This window comes from Anabrus simplex, chromosome 2, assembly GCF_040414725.1.
Source record: "Anabrus simplex isolate iqAnaSimp1 chromosome 2, ASM4041472v1, whole genome shotgun sequence".
NCBI classification, from domain to species: Eukaryota; Metazoa; Arthropoda; class Insecta; order Orthoptera; family Tettigoniidae; genus Anabrus; species Anabrus simplex.
This window is the reverse complement of record NC_090266.1, coordinates 772,845,294-772,866,038: the sequence shown is the minus strand read 5'-3', so window position 1 is coordinate 772,866,038 and position 20,745 is coordinate 772,845,294. Positions and strand designations below refer to the sequence as shown.

The window sequence follows — 20,745 nt, the reverse complement described above, 5'->3', positions numbered from 1 at the left end:
GACTGAATGAACAAAGGTGGTACCTCTCTTTTGTTCATTCTTTTAGAGTACCAACTATTGTTAAATTATGGTTTAGTAACATGTACATTACCAAACGAAACGAACAGCACCAATTGTCTACAGTCACATTGCGACCACTGCCTGATACTGGTTGCACCAACTTCTCTGCCACACTGTTTGAAGAACTGCAAAAGGAGTAGGGTCCCGCTGGTTGCTTACCTGCATAGATTTCCATATTTAGAGTGTAGCAGGTTCCTGTAGAGGCCAATGCAAGTATCTTTACCCTATATTTTGCCAGCTTACTCCTAATATACTGTCTGAAACCACATTTTCCACAAAATGGTTCCAGCATTTTACCCAAAGTGTAGTACTCACTAATTATATAGTTACACTAGCAGTTTTCCACAAATTTCTTGAACACATCTCGGACTGGCGTACGTTTATCAAGGTATTTTTGTTCCTCTCTGCTATTTATATCATCAAATCTACGAGCTCGCAGTAAGAACTTGAAATGCTTAAGAGCCATATAATTTCAAAAGAATTCCACACCAGTGCCATCTGATGCCCAAAGATCTTCCAAATTCTTGTGGGAAGCTTTCAGAGTTCCTGACATATAAAAAGACCAAAGGCGGCTTTAATTTCTGCAGTCATTGTGTTCAAAGCGTCTCTTTCCCACTTTGATTTTTCTCTATCCATATGTTTGTAAATTTGGTTATGTCACTCACACAGCCAGTGGAATGCGTGCTTCGACAGCTTGTCTCCACACTTGAGGTAAATGGGTTCATATTATACTGCGAGCAGGAGTTCTAACATTTTAAGGGCCAGGCTGAGTGGCTCAGACAGTTGAGGTGCTGGCCTTCTGACCCCAACTTGGCAGGTTCGATCCTGGCTCAGTCCAGTGGTGTTTGAAGATGCTCAAGTATCGGTAGATTTACTGGCAAGTAAAAGAACTCATGCGGGGCTAAATTCTGGCACCTCGGCATCCCCGAAAACCATAAAAGTAGTTAGTGGTACGTAATGGAAATATTATTATTATTATTATTATTATTATTATTATTATTATTATTATTATTATTATTATTATTAACATTTAAGGCGGTGTGTGAACATTCCAGTGTGTTGTCCTATCTCTTCCAGTATACACAGGTTGGGATATTGCATTCACTTCCTTGTCTACAGTTCCTGTCATTCAACAATAGACAACAGACATTTTGGAATGGGAGCAGTGATCACTCATCATCATTTACTCCATCAGTTGGCATCTCTTCTGTCTCTTCATCAAATAACTGTCTTCAAAATGAACCTTCCCTATTTGCATTTAGCAGTTCTTGTCACTCCTCACATTCTACACTGTCCAACAGTCCCTGAATTCTTTCATTTTTTCCTTCCATACAAGTATTTTGGTTCTTTGAGGAAATTCTGTCTTTGTAATACTGCTGTTGTTTATGTTGTTTGAGTCATCAGTGCATAGACTGGTTTGATACAGCTCTCCAAGTCACCCTACCCTGTGCAAATCTTTTCATTTCTACATAACTATTATATTCTACATCTGCTCTAATCTGTTTGTCATATTCGTATCTTGGTCTACCCCTAACGTTCTTACCACCTACACCAACTGTACAAGTCCTGGGTGTCCTAAGATGTGCCCTAATCATTCTATCTCTTCTTCTGGTCAAATTTAGCTAAATCGATCTCCTCTCACCAATTCAAATCACTATTTCTTCATTCATGATTCTATCTACCCATCTCACCTTTCTATAACACAACAGTTCAAAAGCTTCTATTCTCTTTCTTTCTGACCTAGTTATCGTCCATGTTTCACTTCCACATAATGCCACACTCCAGATGAAAGTCTTCAAAAACATCATTCTAATTCCCATATCAATGTTCGAGGTGAACAAATTTCTTTTCTTAAGAAAGGCCTTCCTTGCTTGTGCTACTCTGCATTTTATGTCCTCCTTACTTCTCCCATCATTAGTTATTTTACTACCCTAGTAACAATATTCATCTACTTCCTTTAAGACTTCATTTCCTAATCTAATATTTCCTGCATCACCTGACTTTGTTCGACCGCACTCCATTACTTTTGTTTTGGATTTATTTCTTTTCATCTTGTACTCCTTCTCCAAGACTCTGTCCATACCATTGAACAATTTCTCCAGCTCTTTTGCAAAGTCAGATAAAAATAACAATATCATCGGCAAATCTCAGGGTTTTGATTTCCTCTCCTTGGAATTTGGTTCCTTTTCCAAATTCCTCTTTGATTTCCATTACCACCTGTTCTATGTAAAGATTGAAAAGGAGAGGGGATAAACTGCAGCCTTGCCTCACTTCTTTCTGGATTGCTGCCTCTTTTTCAAAGCCCTTGATTCTTATCACTGCAGACTGATTTTTGTATAGATTGTAGATAATTCTCCTTTCTCAGTATCTGATCCCCATCACCTACAGAATCTCAAACAGCTTGGTCCAATCAACATTATCAAATGCCTTTTCTAGATGTAAGAAAGCCATGTACGTGGTCTTGTCTTTCTTAATTCAGTCCTCTAAGATCAGATGTAAAGTGAGGATTGCTTCGCGTGTTAACCACATTTCTTCTGAAGCCAAATTGATCTTCTCCCAACTCAGTGTCAACTTGTCTTTACATAATACGTTTTAAAATTCGGCAGGCGAGAGATACTAAACTAATGGTGCGGTAGTCTTCACACTTGTTAGCACCGGCTTTCTTGTGTACAGGTATAACAACATTCTGCCAAAAATCAGATGGCACTTCTCCTGTACCATACATCTTACACACTAAACAGAATAAGCTCTCCATGCTGGTTTCTCGTAAGGAAGTCAGTAATTCTGAGGGTATGTCATCAATTCCGGTTGCCTTATTTCTACGTAGGTCTCTCAAAGCTCTGTCGAATTCTGACCTCAAAACTGGGTCTCCCATGTCATCGGGATCAACAATCTCTTCTTGTTCCAGAACTCTACCATCTACTTCTTTACCTTGATACAACTGCTGGATATGTTCCTGCATCTTTCTGACTTGTCTTCTTTCCCCAGAAGTGGTTTTCCATCTGAACTTTTAATATTCATACACCTAGTTTTCATTTCTCCAAAGGTTTTCTTGATTTTCCTGTATGCAACATCTACCTTTCCTAGGACCATACAACCTTCAACATCTTTGCATTTCTCCTTCAGCCATTCTTCCTTAGCTGTCCTCCACTTTCTATCTACTTTATTCACCTGTATTCTTTTCTGCCCTCCTCATTTTTTGCATTCTTGTACTTTTGTCGTTCGTCAATGAGGTCTAGTATCTCTTGAGTTATCCACTGTTTCTTAACTGATCTTTCCTTTCTTCCTAACTTTTCTTCAGCAGCCTTACTGATTTCGTTCTTCATGACTGTCAATTCTTCCTCTACTGTGTTTCCTTCAGCCTTTTCATTTAGTCCTTGTGTTACATGTTCCTTGAAACAATCCCTCCCACTCTTTTCTTTCAACTTGTCTAGATCCCATCTCCTTGCATTCCTTTCTTCAATTTCTTCAACTTCAGATGGCATTTCATGACCAGCAGGTTGTGGTCAGAGTCCACATCTGCTCCTGGGAATGTCTTGCAATCCAACGCCTGGTTTCTGAATCTCTGCGTAATAATAATAAAGTCTATTTGATACTTTCCAGTGTCTCCAGGTCTCGTTCATGTATACAGGCGCTGTTTGTGGTGTTTGAACCAAGTGTTAGCAACGACTAAATTATGATCGGTGCAGAATTCGACCATCCAGCTTCCTTTTTCGTTCCTTTGTCCCAATCCGAATTCTCCTACTATGCTACCTTCTCTTCTTGGTCTACCACTGCATTCCAGTCTCCCATCACAATTAGATTCTCATCACCTTTTACATATTGTATTATATCTTCTATTTCCTCGTATATTCTTACGATTTCTTGATCATCCACTGAACTAGTAGGCATATAGACCTGCACTATTGTGGTGGGCATTGGCTTGGTGTCTATCTTAACAACAATAATCCTTTCACTATGCTGGTCGTAGTAGCTTACCCGCTGCCCTCTTTTCTTATTCATTATTAAACCAACTCCTGCATTTCCCCTGTTTGATTTTGCACTGATAATTCTGTAGTAGCCTGATCCAAAATCCTGCTCTTCTTGCCAACGTACTTCACTTATACCAACTACATCTAACTTTTGTCTATCCATCTCCCTTTTCAGGTTCTGTAACCTACCACAACGATTCAAATGTCTAACACTGCACACTCCAACTCGCAGAATGTCACTATCCATCTTCCTGATGACTGCCCCCTCTCTCGTGTAGTCCCCACCCGGAGATCCGAAAGGGCGTCTATTTTACTTCCGGAATTTTTTTTTTTTTTTTTTGCTAGTTGTTTTACGTCGCACCGACACAGATAGGTCTTACGGCGACGATGGGACAGGAAAGGGCTAGGAGTTGGAAGGAAGCGGCCGTGGCCTTAATTAAGGTACAGCCCCAGCATTTGCCTGGTGTGAAAATGGGAAACCACGGAAAACCATTTTCAGGGCTGCTGACAGTGGGGTTCGAACCTACTATCTCCCTGGAATATTTTAACTGGGAGGAAGCCATCATCAGGACATCATTCATAAAGAGAGAGAGCTGCATGTCGTCGGGAGTTAGTTACGGTTGTAGTTTCCTGTTGCTTTCAGCTGTGTAGCAGTGTCAACATGGCTAATGGTCAATCATCTAGACTGCCGCCCTTGCAACTTCCGAAAGGCTGCTACTCCCCTTTCGATGAACCATTCGTTAGTCTGGTTTCTCGACAGATACCCATCCGATATGGTTGCACCTACGGCTTGGTTACCTGCTTCATTGGAACACGCAAGCCTCCCCACTGCACTAAGGTCACATAGTTCACAGGGGAGGTTTGTAATACTATAATTATTTATTCCAATTCAGAAAACAACACTAAAATACATATTTTTAATTTTTGGCTTTGTTACACAGACACAAATAGGTCTTATGGCGATGATGGGATAGGAAAGGGCTAGGAGTGAGAAAGAAGAGGCTATGGCCTTAAGGTACAGCCCATATAAGTTGAGTCTAGGGGCCGACTGCAGAAACGGTATTTAGAAGCTGTTTACTGTTAAACAATGTCTAAGTATGGCTGCCGCATTGCAAAGAAGTAATCTATCACTTAGACACTGTCTAAAAGCCGATGTTCAACCGGCCATGTTTAAACACTGCTGAGAACACTGTTTAACCTCAAACTTCAGAAATGAATCACAATCAGAAGTTATACACCATAAAATATATGACGTAAGGGACAGTCTGGTAACTGTCAACCTGGCTACAATTCTTAACAACCAATATATTTTATTATATTTGAGATGATTTCCCTAGAATTATTGGTCACTTCGACTACATCCATATCAGAATAACTTGGCCCGATCATCAGTGGGCTGTTACATCAACTGGGAGGAATTAAGTTATTACCTTTACTGCAAGTAAGCACACATTATAGCAACACTACAAAGTAGGTGGGGTGAGTGTGGGATTTTTGCAGATAATTGTTGCGTTAATACAGATAAGTTTTTGGCAACTATGCGATAGGAGAAAGGCAAGGAATGGGAAGGAAGAGCTGTGGCCATAATAACAAGTCCAGCATTTGCCTGATGTAAAAATGAGGAAAGTACAGAAAACAATCTTCAGGGCTGCAGATGGTGCGTTTCGAACGTATGATCACCAGAATGAAAACTACATCTATATGGCCCATACAACTCATTCAGTTACACAGAAATATAGTTTCATCTTCCCTTCGCAGAAGCTATTTAGATTACACTCACCGTAACAACACTATAATCAAAGCTACACTTCCTCATTCGGTAGCGTGTTGCTTTAGTGTTGATAATATTAAGAGATTTTACTTCCAATGAAAGCGATATTCTTATCTGCGGGCAAGTCATGCTCATGCTTAGCCATACTTCTTCTTCTTATTCCTTATAGGGTTCTTGGGCTCTGCTTATGCAATTTAGCCCTATTTGAGTAATGTGTTGGAAGACAACAGCTGTCTAACGTTTGGCGCACTCACCGACGAATTTCATTGCTTGCGACAAGCAAAGAGTTGCATGGAAGATACTTCTATTTCCATTTTTGAACCAATACTGAAACTTTAAATGACATCTAGCTAAACACTGACTGAACATTGTTTATGCAGTGGAAGATCCTGCTCAACTTAGACACTGTTTAGGTAGACATTGTCTAAGGCTTGAAAATAGCTTCTGCAATCAGCACTAAGTGTTTATAAAACCTTGGTGATTAATTAGATAGTCTTGAAAAAAGGTTGTTATGGAGCACTGATATGTATGAGAAAGACAATATAAAAATGTTACTCTGTACTTAAAAATTAAAATACTTTGGATTTGCTCCAATATTAGAGTGCTTTTTTTTTACTGCTGAGTTAAAATATTAAAATAACTGTTCTAACACATGGCTAGCAAGATGTAATTTAACATTCTTGTTGCTGAATAAAAATGAGCTTGAATCCGAAGGGTAATTTCTCTCAAAGACTATTGTTACTTAAAGTTGAATTCTTGGGCTTGGTTGAATTGACAACTTCGTTCGTTGAAATGATGAAGTAAAATATTCCACTGAAGTTAACAGGGGGGTTCTAGAAGAAAAAGACATAGTAAAGAATTTTGAAATATCAGAAAAATAATTGAAAATTGTTTGTGCAAATGGAAAAAAAATGCATGTATCCGAGTACTTACTTCCTCGCCGGTCTTTCTGTGGCCTTGTGTTAGAGTGAGAACAGCTGACTGATTGCTGCAAGTAGCAAGTGTTTGGGCACAGGTATTGGGGAGGGGCTTTGAGGAGAATGTGATTGAGGAGAGGGAGTAGGGGAACTGTGTGTACTTGTTTTACAGTAGTTTTTTTGCTCATTACAAAACATGTGTAAGGTTATTTTTTTAAACGTTGCAAAAAAAATCTCATAAATGTTTAACAGAACACTTTTATTAACCGTATGAATATTGGATAAATCCTGTTCTATTGTTGAGAATGAGAGGTTAAAATCAGACATATGGGTGCTAATACCTCAAAATCTGTTATATTTTTTAGCATTGGTGTGTTCCTGATAGAATGAGAAAACTGCGTCTGGTCTGACCTATATAACTAGCCTGGCATTTTAGGCGACTCAACTTATAAACTCCAGAATTCATAAATTTTGTACTTCTTCTTATTATTATTATTATTTACGATGAGGCCTGCTAAGGACCATGTGCCAATTTCAATTCAGTTCTTCATACCATGTTGTTTTCTCTTCCGTTCCTTCCAATATTCTTTCATCCTTATCACTCTGCTGTTCCTTTCCGTTCTCGGACCACTTCGCAACAGGCTTCTTGTTCAATCTTCTTTGGAATCCTTCCATACTCACTACTCTCTTTCTAAAAATATCTCTGTCCATAGTTTCTTCTTCTCTTATATTATTTCTTTCTACATCTCTCTTTACTTCTTGAATCCAGCTAGTTGTTGCCTTTTGTTCCAAAGGTACTTTAAAAATCCTTTGTGTTAATCTGGAATCATCCACTCTATAAATATGTCTGACAAATTGCAATCTCATTTTTCTTATGGTTTCTGTTATCTTTTCTATGTTCCTGTATATTTCATCATTAGATCTTAATTTCCATACTTCTGTTGTTTTCACAGGGCCTACGATTTTTCTCATGCTTCTCCTTTCTAGTACCTCAAGTTTATTTAATCTATAGTTTAGTACCAGGCATTCACTTCCATACAGGCATTCCAGTTTCACCACTGTAGTGTAGTGCCTTATTTTAAGATATTTAGATAGACACTTTTTGTTATAAAAATTCTTTGTGATACCAAATGAGTCGTTCAGTTGCAAAACCCGTTATGAGCAGACAAACACATTTTTCAGGAAGCGCAAAAAAACTGTCATTTGTTATGCAACAAAGATAAGAAGTTGAAATTTTGTAATTAAACAGAAAGTATTTATCTTTGTCATACCGCAAAATCTCCACAAAATTTAACTTATAGAGCCCATGTTTTTTTCTAAAAAAAACATTTGGACATAACAAGTTTTGCAGCAGTTTTGTGGAGATAAAAGGTATGTGCAGCAGTATATGGAATAGAGTGTGCAGATTTATGGTGAAAGTGTTTTATTAGCTAAGTTTGAAAGTATTACACTATGAAAATAGCACAAATGGAAATAAGTTTAGGATATGTTTTTATATTTGATCCCACTCTTTGATTTAATGATTACATCAAGAAATCATCACTCATTCAAAACGTTTTATAAGTTCTTTAATATTTTGTACAGTTATATTAACAATCCGTTACTGTTCTCAACAAAATCTCCCACATCATTGTCAGTCTGGCATTTCACTGTTTAAATTTTGCCGCTGGCCATACAGTGCCTTGTAGAACATGGGTTATCGTTCCTTATCCACTCTTTCCTGTAATATTTAGTCAGCAATGTGTGCAGGTCATTGAGCTATTCTTTCTTAAGGGGAACCCCTTCCTCCACTGGTACTGGCACAATAGCAGAAAGGTTTTCCCATGCTTCAATATGCTTTTTGCTTCCACCACAATCACTGTTAAAGTTTACTTCACCTCTTATCACACAGTTGCCTGATTTTGTTTGTGTAAGTGTGATCCACAATCACAAAGAATGGGTACCGTCCACCTAATCAATACTTTATTATGTCTTATTATTATGCAGTACAGGTTTCGAATTTCACAGAGGTCATTTTCAGCTGGTCATGATCCAAAGTTAACTTAACATATAATTTTAAAACATTACTAAATCTAATGAAGAAAGTCACATGATATGAGTGATAATATTAAAATATACAATGATATATGTGCCCTCTACTCAATATAGCGAAATAATTTTATATTACCGGGCGAGTTGGCCGTGCGGTTAGGAGCGCGCAGCTGTGAGCTTACATCCGGGAGATAGAGGGTTCGAACCCTACTGTCGGCAGCCCTGAAGGTGGTTTTCCGTGGTTTCCCATTTTCACATCAGGCAAATGCTGGGGCTGTACCTTAATTAAGGCCACGGCCGCTTCCTTCCCACTCCTAGCCCTTTCCTCTCCCATCGTCGCCATAAGACCTATCTGTGTCGGTGCGATGTAAAACAACTAGCAAAAAAAAATTTTTACATTAGTATAGATCAATATGCAAACCCAAATATTAACTTAAATGAAATTACAGATACAGTTAATATCCTCTTTAATACAGTTATTGGTTATTTCTTTAGATAAATCTTGCCACTTCCCATGATGAAATACTTTTATTTCTTCCTGAAATGTTTCCAATGTTTCTTGTGTAATTTGAAGTCTATTTGTGTTATATTTGTTTACTCTTTCCCCTCTTCTGTGATTTCTGTTGGGTAAGAATTTTAGATTGATTTTAGACAAGTAGTGATCGGAATCAAATTCACTACTTCTTACTACCTTGACATTCTTAATTTCTTTCATGTTTCTTATGGATTAGCTGCATGATCCAGTTGAAATTCACCTAGTAATGGATTTGGAGAAATCCATGTTTTAGCTTTCCTTGGCAATTTCTTGAAGAAAGTTGAATTAACTTCAGTTGAAAGTTTTTACAGATAGTAATTAATCTCATTCCATTGATGTTTGTTCTTTGGTCTGCAGCATATTCTCCCACTGTTGGTCTATGAATTCTCTCTCTTCCTACTTGGGCATTGAAATCTCCAATAATATTACCATACTTGATTTTGGAATTTTAGATAATTCATCATCCAGGAGTGTCCAGAATTCCTCTACTTTATTTGGGTTATTTTTGTTGTCTTCATTTATTGGTGCACGACAGTTAATAAAAGTATATTTTTTTAATTTTTGCAGTTCATTGTTAAAAGAGATATCCTTTCTGAGCGGGATTTGAATTCAGTTACATTGTCCAATAATCTTTCTTTTTGACATAAAAGGCTATCCCCAAGAGTGACATTCCTTTCATAATTTTAATCACAGGTTTACCTTTAAAGATTCGATAATCTTTCATTTCTGTCACATTCTCATCCAAAAATCTTGTCTCTTGTACTGCTAAGATTTGAATTTTGTTTATATCTAGAAGAAGTTCTAATTCATTCTGTTTACCAACCTTCAACAAAGAATTTACATTCAAAGTGCCTGCAAAAAATTTCTGTTTAAACTTAAGTCTGGATAGATTTTGTACTGTTATTAATACTATGTGGGTTATAAATTAAAGCAGAATTGCTATTAACTATTTTAAATGCTATACTGAAATTGTGTTTCTTGAATATGTTCGTAATAAGATAGATATTTTCGTTATTGAAAGTAAATGTGACATAATTTTCTTTCTTCTCAGATTCTCTGACAAGGGTAGCAGATGGTTTATTTTTAATCATACTGATAATTTTGTCAACAAAATTTCTTTTAAAGTTACTGGCTATTGTGTACATTGTACTAATTTCTTTTTTAAAGGTTAATTAAACTAAAAATAGTTGCTCTTTTCTGGGCCCCAGCATGAAGAGAGTCCTGTTTTACGGTATTGATGGTTTGTGTTGTCTTTCTAAAGATGCTGTAAAAAAGTTTATTGTTATTTCTGGTTACAGTTAAGTCTAAAAATTCAACAAATGATTGACTTTCGATTGCAATGTCAATTTAAGAAATATGTCAATTTTGTTCAATTGATTTAAAATTGAGTCACTATTTGTAGTTTGCCGGTCAACTATTGCAAAAACATCATTGACATACCTGACCCAGGAAAATATTTGCTTTAATATTATTAAGAACTTTAGTGTTTAATAATGCTATTGGCTTTACATACCAAAACTTTTTAGTCTTTTCTATGTTGTCAATATACATTTCGGATAGAAAGCTCAAAGCTGCCATAGGGAGGCCTTCTTATTGTTATATTGAGTTACTGGATGAAAAACACACTCATGCTCAGAAATTAAGGATAATGCTAATAAATGGTGAAACAACGCTATGATGGGCGGTTTGCGGTTTCAAATCACCTCGGGGTATGACTATGTGGTGCATTTGACCTGCGGTCGTCGTACGGTGGCGCTGGCAGCAGTCCAAATACGCAGAGGTGTGTTGGTGCATGTCAGAGTACGGTGCAGCGAGTAGGTGTGCAGATGTTTTCAGACGTGCTAATGGTGACTGTGTGGTGAAAATGGTTCAACGAACACATATTGATGACGTTATGAGGGGTAGAATTATAGGGCGACTGGAGGCTGGTCAAACACAGCAGGTCGTAGCACGGGCCCTCCGTGTTCCACAAAATGTGATCTCAAGATTATGACAACAATTCCAGCAGACAGGAAACGTTTCCAGGCGCTACAATACGGGACGTTCGCAGTGGACAACACTACAAGATGACCGATATCTCGCCATCAGTGCCCGAAAGCGGCCACGGAGTACTGCAGGTAGCCTTGCTCGGGACCTTGCCACAGCCACTGGAACACTTGTCTCCAGACACACAATCTACAGACGACTGAACTGACATGGTTTATTCGCCCGGAGGCCTGCAAGGTGCATTCCACTGACCCCTGTTCACAGAAGAGCCCGTAAAGCCTGGTGTCAAGAACACGGTACATGGTCATTGGAACAGTGGTCCCAGGTTAAATATACGGACGAGTCCAGGTATAGTCTGAACAGTGATTCTCGCTGAGTTCTCATCTGGCGTGAGCCAGGAACCAGATACCAACTCCGTAATGTGCTTGAAAGGGACATGTATGGAGGTAGTGGTTTGATGGTCTGGGGTGGGATTATGATTGGTGCACGTACACCCCTGCATGTCTTTGACAGAGGAACTGTAACAGGTCAGGTGTATCGGAATGTCATTTTGCACCAGCATGTCCACATTTTCAGGGGTGCAGTGGGTCCCACCTTCCTCCTGATGGATGATAACGCACGGCCCCAGCGAGCTGCCATCGTGGAGTACCGTGAAACAGAAGATATCCGGCGAATGGTGTGGCCTGCCTGTTCTCCAGATCTAAACCCCATCGAGCACGTCTGGGATGCTCTCAGTCGACGTATCACTGCACGCCTTCAAACCCCTAGGACACTTCAGGAGCTACGACAGGCACTGGTTCAAAAATGGGAGGCTATACCCCATCAGCTGCTCGACTACCTGATCCAGAATATGCCAACCCGTTATGCGGCCTGTGTACGTGTGCATGGTGATCATATCACGTACTGATGTCGGGGGTACATGCGCAGGAAACAGTGGCATTTTGTAGCACATGTGTTTGGGACGGTTTTATCAACTTATCACCAATACCATGGACTGACAGACATGTTTCGTTTGTGTTTACTATGTGCCTATGCTATTAGCCCCAGTTTTGTGTAGCACCATGTTGTATGGCACCACAATGTGCAACTATCCTTAATTTATGAGCATGAGTGTAGTTATTTGAGAATGGCCAAGGATTCATCTATAAGGTGCAGTCAAATGTAAACGGAACACCCGCCACAACACATATTCTGCTCTAAAGGTGGCAACACTGTTGTTATGTGTCGATACTGCCCTTGCTGTGGTAGAAGAGCTGCATAGTGACAACCCACAGGTGCTCGCAGTTGTTGGGTTATGTCTTTGTTGGCACGCAGACTGGTCTAGTGTGTTCGTCCAGCTTTAGAAATGGAGGCAAACAAATAAGAGCAGAGAAGTGTGGTTCATTTTCTGGTGGTTAAGGGTGATGAAGTACATGAAACTCTTCGCACATGTTTGCTGTGTACGGCGAACACTGCATGAACATGAAGAGTGTGCACGAGTGGCATAGGAGATTCCAAAAAGGGTGTACATCACTGTAAGACGATGCACACCCAGGACAGGCCCATCGAGCCATTATTCCTGATGTGATAGGGCGGATTGATGGCCTTATCTGGAAAAACCGATGAATCATGGAGTAAAAAATTTTTGTTCAGGTTGGCATTAGCCATGGCTCTGTGCAAGCCATTATCAAAGATCAGTTGCATTTCCACAAAATTTGTGTGCAGTGGGTTCTGCATCAACTGAAGGAGGGAGACAAAAGATTGACAGAATGGCGTTAAGTCTAAGTTATCTGCAGTGGTAGCACGGGGAAGAATACATGTTTCTGTCCCATATCGTCACAGGGGACGAAACGTGGTACCACCATTTTGAACCCAAGTACAAACGGCAAAGCTAACAATGGAAACATCACAATTCTCCAAAGCTATTCGCCCAAGTTCTGGTAAAGTCACAATGACTTTCTTCTTTGACTACAGGGGTTCACTGCTTGTCAACTCCCTCGAGCGTGGAACCACAATCAATGTGTAGCGCTATGAAGAAATTTGCAGAAACTAAGACACGCCATAAAGTCCAAACACCCTGGAATGCTGTCAGATGGAGTTGTCCTGTTGCATGATAAAGCTCGCTTCCATACTTCCAATCTAGCGAAGGCTACGCTTCAGCGATTTCGTTGGGAAACACTTCAACCTCCTCCATACAGCCTGGATCATTTTTTCACCTTGTGATTTGCCCATTTTTGGCGACCTGAAGAAAGACATCCGTGGACATTCATTCAGAAGAAGAAGTGCAAGAGTGGGTGTGGTTGTGGATCTGTCAGCACACTACCTCTTCCTATACAACCGGAATTGATCATCTCGTCTCATCTCCCAGTGGGATAAATGTATTAACACTTTTGGTAATTCCATTTGAATAACACCATTCCAATGTCACGTTGTACTGGGTGTTCGGTTTTCATCTGACTGCCCCTTATATTTCATGTCTACTCATTTTACTATGTTTGTAAAGATTATTTTTAACAAGATTAATAGTTTTTGTTACAGGGATATTGGAATACATATTAGTAATATCAAAGGAGTATAAGGTATAGTGGGGTAGTTGTTCTAGATTCATGGAAGCTATACAAAAATCTGTAGAATTTTTAATGGGAAATTTGTTGGAAAAGTTGTAATGTTTCTTTAAAAAATTATGAATGCATTTCAGTTTTATAGGTGGGACTATTTTTAATAATAATAATAATAATAATAATAATAATAATAATAATAATAATAATAATAATAATAATAATAATAATAATAACAACAACAACAACAACAACATCGGCTTTACATCCCACTAACTACTTGTACGGTTTTTGGACACACCGAGGTGCCAGAATATAGTCCCACAGGAATTCTTTAACGTGCCAGTAAATCTACCGATTACGAGCCCATCGTATTTGAGCACCTCCACATACCACCGGACTGAGCCAGGATCAAACCTGCCAAGTTGGGGTCAGAAGGCCAGCGCCTCAACCATCTGAGCCAATCAGACTGGCAGGACTATTTTTAAAGTTAACAATTGGTCTTATGGGGATTTGATTTTTTTGAATTATTCTTCCATGTCAACGCAGAATGTTAGAAAGCACTACACTACTGAAATATTTACACAGTGGGCATAAATGTTTGTGTGATTTCCGTAACATAAGAGGTTGCACATGGATAAAAACTCCGGCTTGCCGAGGAACACACGGGGTCGCACACGGACGAATGCTCCAAGCATCCACGTAAAGCACTCTCACACTGATAATGTGATTGATGCCAAGCTAAAACTTCCCCCAATCACTAGCCAACAGTTTGAGGAAAAGGTACTGAGAGGGACAGCCCATAAGCAAAATCCTATGACATTATACATTTGTAATTATTTAGAGCCTAGACGAAAACTCTGTCTGCGACCTCTCACAGGTTAGGTAAATATTATTCACCTCCCATGTAGATACAAACCTTGTGGAAACCCATAACAGACATTGGATAGGGTGATCCATCTAAATTTTTACAATTTTAATGAGTTATGATCTCCCTCTGGGAGCTATTGTAAACTTGAAATTGAGTTTAATAATCTCAGTGGCTCTGAGAGAGTCTATATTGGTATCCCACTGTTATAACCAGTGTTGGCTATTATTATTATTATTATTATTATTATTATTATTATTATTATTACTATTATTAATAATAATAATTAGTTCACAGCTTCTAGTTTTTGCAGTCATAACATAAACATGCAGTACTCTCTTTGGAAGCATGTTTTAATTGCAAAAATGCATTGGAAGACAAATTCTTCAATTGAAATGCAATGGGCATTTTGAAGAGAACTTAGTGTGCGTGATATTCCAACCACGCCAACAATTTTATCAATGGTAAGAAAGCAGGAGACAACTGGCTCAATCCTTAGTGAGAGTGGAAAACAGACCTGGAATGAGTCAAGATTGTGTTGATGATGTTCGAGTACACTTAGCAAACTCACGACTGTGGCGATTGAACTAGGAGACAGACTATTCACATGGCACATGTCAGAGAGCTGTAAATTATAACTCTGAGACAGTTATATTCTAATTCACAAGAGATTGCATATGTTTGTTATAATTAATTTGGAAGTTATGTGCCAAAAAATTTGTAAAGGTTTATGTGGACTTCCCTGCATCTATAGGTTCAATTCTTCATGAGAAAGTGTACCTGCAAGGAACTTATACAATACCATGCACTCATTCTTTCTTTGAGCGATTGTACAATAGTGTCGATCACTAAAAATGACCATTAAGTTAATAATCATAGGATTATGTTAGTTTTACTGTATTATGTCATATTTATGGCTCCAACCTCTCTTATAGCTGAAAGCTCTGTATTGATACATTTCTTTCTTTCAGCAAAAGAATGGTAAATGCACACAAATTACTCATCTAGACTTAACTATGAAAGCCTAGAAAAGAATTAGATACTGTTCACAAGAAGAACACATAAATTATATTACTGCCTTCTAAAATGCATGCACCAGGGATTATTTACAAAGAAAGTATACCTTTTCTGTTAATTAGCAGCAATTAATCCACCACCATGGATCAAAGCAAAAGCAATGTTTTTACCGACCATCAGGGCCAACAGTGGCAATCCTTTCAAGAGCTGCAGGCAAGTGGGCGAACATGAAATTTTCACCAGGGAGGTAAGGCCGGAACATTGCCTGAAGTTTTGAATTAGTCTTTCTGCCTGGAGTGAGTCTTGATAACGCTGGGATCAAACTCTCTGGGACAGGGAAACCTGTTCTAGTAAAGAAGAAAATGAACATTTAATGAGAAGGTATTAAATTTCATCTTTAAAATTGCATATTCCACATGGATCTTTAAACAAAATTTGCAACACTACAAAACAAAAGACCAAAAATAAATATTATAGTCAACTACTGGAATTATGAATGTAGGGTAGGATGATTAGAGATGAAAGATATAGACTTCAAACAAATTAGACATCTCCTCCCATTGCCATATACTATTGCTGTCTGTTTTGGTCATCAATCCACAGACTGACCTGATGCAGCCTTACATACCACCTTATCCTCTGGTAACCTCTTCATCTTAACATAACTATTACATCTACTCTAATCCCTTTGTCATACTCATGTCTTGGCCATTCCTCTATTGTTCTAACCCCCTACATTTTCTTCAAAACTCCACTGTGCTAGTCCTGGGTCTCTTATTTGTTTGGTAAATTTGATCAAATTGTTCTCCCTCACCAACTTGATTCAATATCTCTTCATTTTTGATTCAATCCACCCACCTCACTTTCAACATTACTTGTAATGATGATAATGTTATTTGTTTTACGCTTCACTAACTACTTTTACAGCTTTTAGAGATGGCAAGATGCCGGAATTTCACCCTGCATGAGCTCTCTTATGTAATGCTAAAATTACCAATACAAGACTGGCATACCTGAGCACCATCAAATTTTCAATGACTACAAACCAAAAGAGTAAAAACTAAATGAGAACTACACATACATGTTTTGGTGGAAACTACTGGCAGCTATATCATAACGAGTAGGAGGAAATAGTGTCATCACTTCCTCCCTTATCTGTGATGGTTAGTGGGTCAGCCGCCAGTTAGCGCTGCATGCGATATGGCCAATTGCCAAACGCACATTTGCAACCCTGGGTAGGTAATTTAGTACACGAGATGTAGACGTGAAGTACGTTCAACCATGTTGAAAGATGAACACAGGGTCAGTAATGCTTTTGTGCATGATGTCAGGCAGTGTGTTATACATATTCGTTAAAAAAATAAACTGATCAGCCTGAAAATACCTAATAGCCGGTATGTCCACCTTTGCAGGTGATAAATATCATTATGGATCGGAATTGAAGATACTATATGTAGGATGCTAATTAGATTATAATATCATTCAATACATTAAAGTTTTTAAACAATTAGGAATTTATCTTTATTCCATATGAGACATGATGTTTCACCTTATCATTGAAGGCATCATCAGTCACACTACTACCTCAAGGCATAAATCAGGTGGCGAAACATACCTCATATGGAAATAAAGATAAATTCCAAATTGTTTAAAAATGTTAATGTATTGATTAGGTGATATTATAATCTAATTAGCATCCTACATGTCCACCTTTGGCATGGATAACAGCAGCGACGCATCTTGGCATGGAAGCAATGAGGCCTTGGTAGATCACTGGAGGGAGTTGGCACCACATCTGCACACACAACTCATCTAATTCCCATAAATTCTGGCGGGGGGGTTCTGACATCACGTTCAATTACATCACAGATGTGTTCGATTGGGTTAAGATTTGGCGAGTTGGGGGGGCCAGCACATCAATTGCAACTCGCCATGTGTTCCTCAAACCACTCACACTCCTGGCCTTGTGACATGGCGCATTATCTTGTTGAAAAATGCCACTGCTATTGGGAAACATGATCGCCACGAAGGGGTTTATGTGGTCTGCAACCAGTGTACGATACTTCTCGGCTGACATGGTGCCTTGTACGAGCTCCATTGGACCTATGGATGCCCACATGAATGTTCCCCAGAGCATAACTGAGCCGCCGCCAGCTAGTCTCCGTCCCGCAGTAAAGCTGTCAAGGGGCTGTTCCCCTGGAAGATGACGGATTTGCACTCTCCCATAGGCATGATTAAGAAGGTATCAGGCTTCATCAGACCAAGCAACGCTCTGCCACTGTGCTAACGTTCAGAGACGATGGTCACGTGCTCATTTCAGTCGTAGTTGCCGATGTAGCGGTGTTAACAGTGGCAAATGCATGGGTCGTTGGCTGCAGAGGTTCATCCTTAGTATTGTTCGGTGCACTGTGTGTTCAAACATACTTGTACTCTGCCCAGTATTAAAGTCTGATGTTAGTTCCGCCACAGTACGCCGCCTGTCCTGTTTTACCAGCCTGCCCAGCCTTCAAGGTCCGACATCTTTAATGAGGGGTGGTCGCCCGACCCTTTGACGTTTGGACATGGTTTCACCACTTGTTGAAGACATTCACCAGAGCTCTCCTCGAACACCTGACAAGTCATGCAGTTTCTGAAATGCTCGTGCTGAGCCTCAGTGCCAACAAAATCTACCCTCGGTCAAACACAGATAGATCGCGCACCCTCCCCATTCTACATATGGACAGCACGCCCACTGATACTACATGCACCGTGTGTGTGTGACTAGCAATCATTGATAGTAGGTAGGTGGTCATAATGTTCCACGTAATTATGCCATTATATTTCATTCCGGGTTGTAGATTGAGATTCAATAAAATACCTGGTATGAGGCATTTTTCAGCCTGTCAAAACATGAGGATTTCATTACTTGAAGTGTCAGGGCAAACATAGGGTGTCCATTCGTATCGCTTTTCTTGGGACAGTCCTGTTTTTTGGCAAAATGTCCCGCTGTCCTGAAAGTTTTGTTGGGGACACTCAAATGTCCCACTTTTTGTGATTTCGTTTGGCCAATATATCTTACACTACATCATTTTGTCTCATTTACTGTGGAGGTATATACACCAGGAAGCGCCAATTGTACAAATTGCTCAATACTCTTGGCTTTTACTTTCAATGTTTTGTGTTATTGGTAACACTGGTGTGATTTTCAGTTGTATTTTGATTTTAGATCTATGAAATTACTGCTTCAACATGGCAAAGCAAAGGTGTAATTTTAACAGCAACATGAAAAAGAAGTGTTTCCTTCTATCACCGGTAGTGGAGAAACTGTAGAATGCACGATGTGCTAATCAAAATTTGATACTGGACACAGCACAGTGGATGGTGTGACACTCTGAACCACGTTAAAATGAAGAAATATCGCGAACGAAATGTGTAAATTAAAGTATGAGTGGCTATCTAATCTTAAAAACAGTCACTGAATTGGACAGGCAGTTGGTAACACAAGAATCTACTTTTGCATACCACAGTGCAATGCATAACCATAGCTTTAGGTTTAAATTTTAATTAATTGTGAACAAGATCTACCAGCACTTCCACATATCTACAGTAAGGGTTGAATCTCTCAAATCAGTCTGTATTTCCACTGAAACTGAATACAAATATGTACGTGGGCACAGCCAGACTAGGTGGCTATCCTTGTTACCAGCAGTGGACAGTTGTTAGAAAACTATTCAATTCGAAATTCATTTGTAATCATACAAAATGTAATGCAATCATTTCTAACGTTATTGGCACCCTATGCAGCTCAGCAGGTTTTAAATGAACTGAAAAGTGCTCGATTAGTTTCAATAATGATTGATATATTTAATCCGCGAGGGGTTGCATACCGAGTGTAACGTCAGGAGTCGCGTACAGTCGTTACAACCAGTAATCAATAGAACATGAAACGCTTACTTAATATGCTGTTTATTGTTACAATAATATAAGGCAATACTGTTTTAAACCCAGACAAACACTTTTAAACATAATAAATATAATAATGAGATGGCCCTTTGCTGATGAATTTGAAAAAAAATTCAAGTTCTGTTCATGAAAAATAGTTTTAAAATGATGTTTAATTTCATTAAACGCACATCCAGACAATTCTCCCTCTACTCAACAATGAATGATAACAGTGTACTTTCTGCATTATAAATAAGTCTACACCATGAGTCACGTATGGTTGAATAGACTGGAGACAGGTAACGCGAGGAGTCACGTGCAAACAAAACGACCGGATAGCCAGCTTGTCACTCACGAAAGGAGTGAAGAGGGATAACGGAGGTGTGACAGAAGTGTGGATGAGTCCACTGAAAGGTACCGAGGGGGAGGAAGTATAATAAACAGTGTTCACGGAAGAATTGATCAAAATAAACAGAAATGGTTGAAACGACCGGACGCGACCCCTCACGGGTTAATCTGGACTTGAACTTGGTTCCTCTCTTTGTGATTTATTTTCATCCTGAAAACTGTACCATGGTGAAAGTGCTTGAACTGGTTAATTTATCTGGAGAAACTTCAGATTTACTTCAGAATTATGTGTTGGAGGTTTTAAAGAAATATGAACTTGAGGAAAAGGTAACTGAAATTTCTGCCGATAATACTAATACATATTAAGGTGGTAAACAGAGGAAAGGGAAAACAATTTGTTCTAAAAATTGCAACAAAACACAATGAATAGCCTAATAGGTCTTGACTGTCCTGCACATGTGGTGCACAATTCTTTACAAACCAGTTCAGACTGCTTACCTATTAACTGTCAATTAATTGTGAGTAAGATCTACCAGTACTTCCACATATACAGTACACAGTAAAGGTTGAATCTCTCAAATCATTCTGTATTTTCACTGAACTTGAACACAAATATGTGCTTGGGCACAGCCAGAACTAGGTGGCATCGTCGCCATAAGACCTATCCGTGTCGGTGCGAGGTAAAGCAACTAGCAAAAAAAGAAAAAAAAAAGACTAGGTGGCTATCCTTGATACCAGCATTGGAAAGAACTGTAGAAATATTTGCGGCTTTGAAATCTTATT

General features: G+C 39.0%; 1 protein-coding gene across 1 annotated transcript in view; it reads right to left on the bottom strand.

Moving 5' to 3' along the window:
- Positions 1-20,745, bottom strand: part of LOC136864447 (glutathione hydrolase 7) — a 203,729-nt gene that overhangs the window by 76,026 nt on the left and 106,958 nt on the right. The window contains exon 5 of the mRNA XM_067141452.2: positions 15,868-16,040. Coding sequence (XP_066997553.2) covers positions 15,868-16,040 — 173 coding nt within the window. The remainder of the gene's footprint in view (positions 1-15,867; positions 16,041-20,745) is intronic.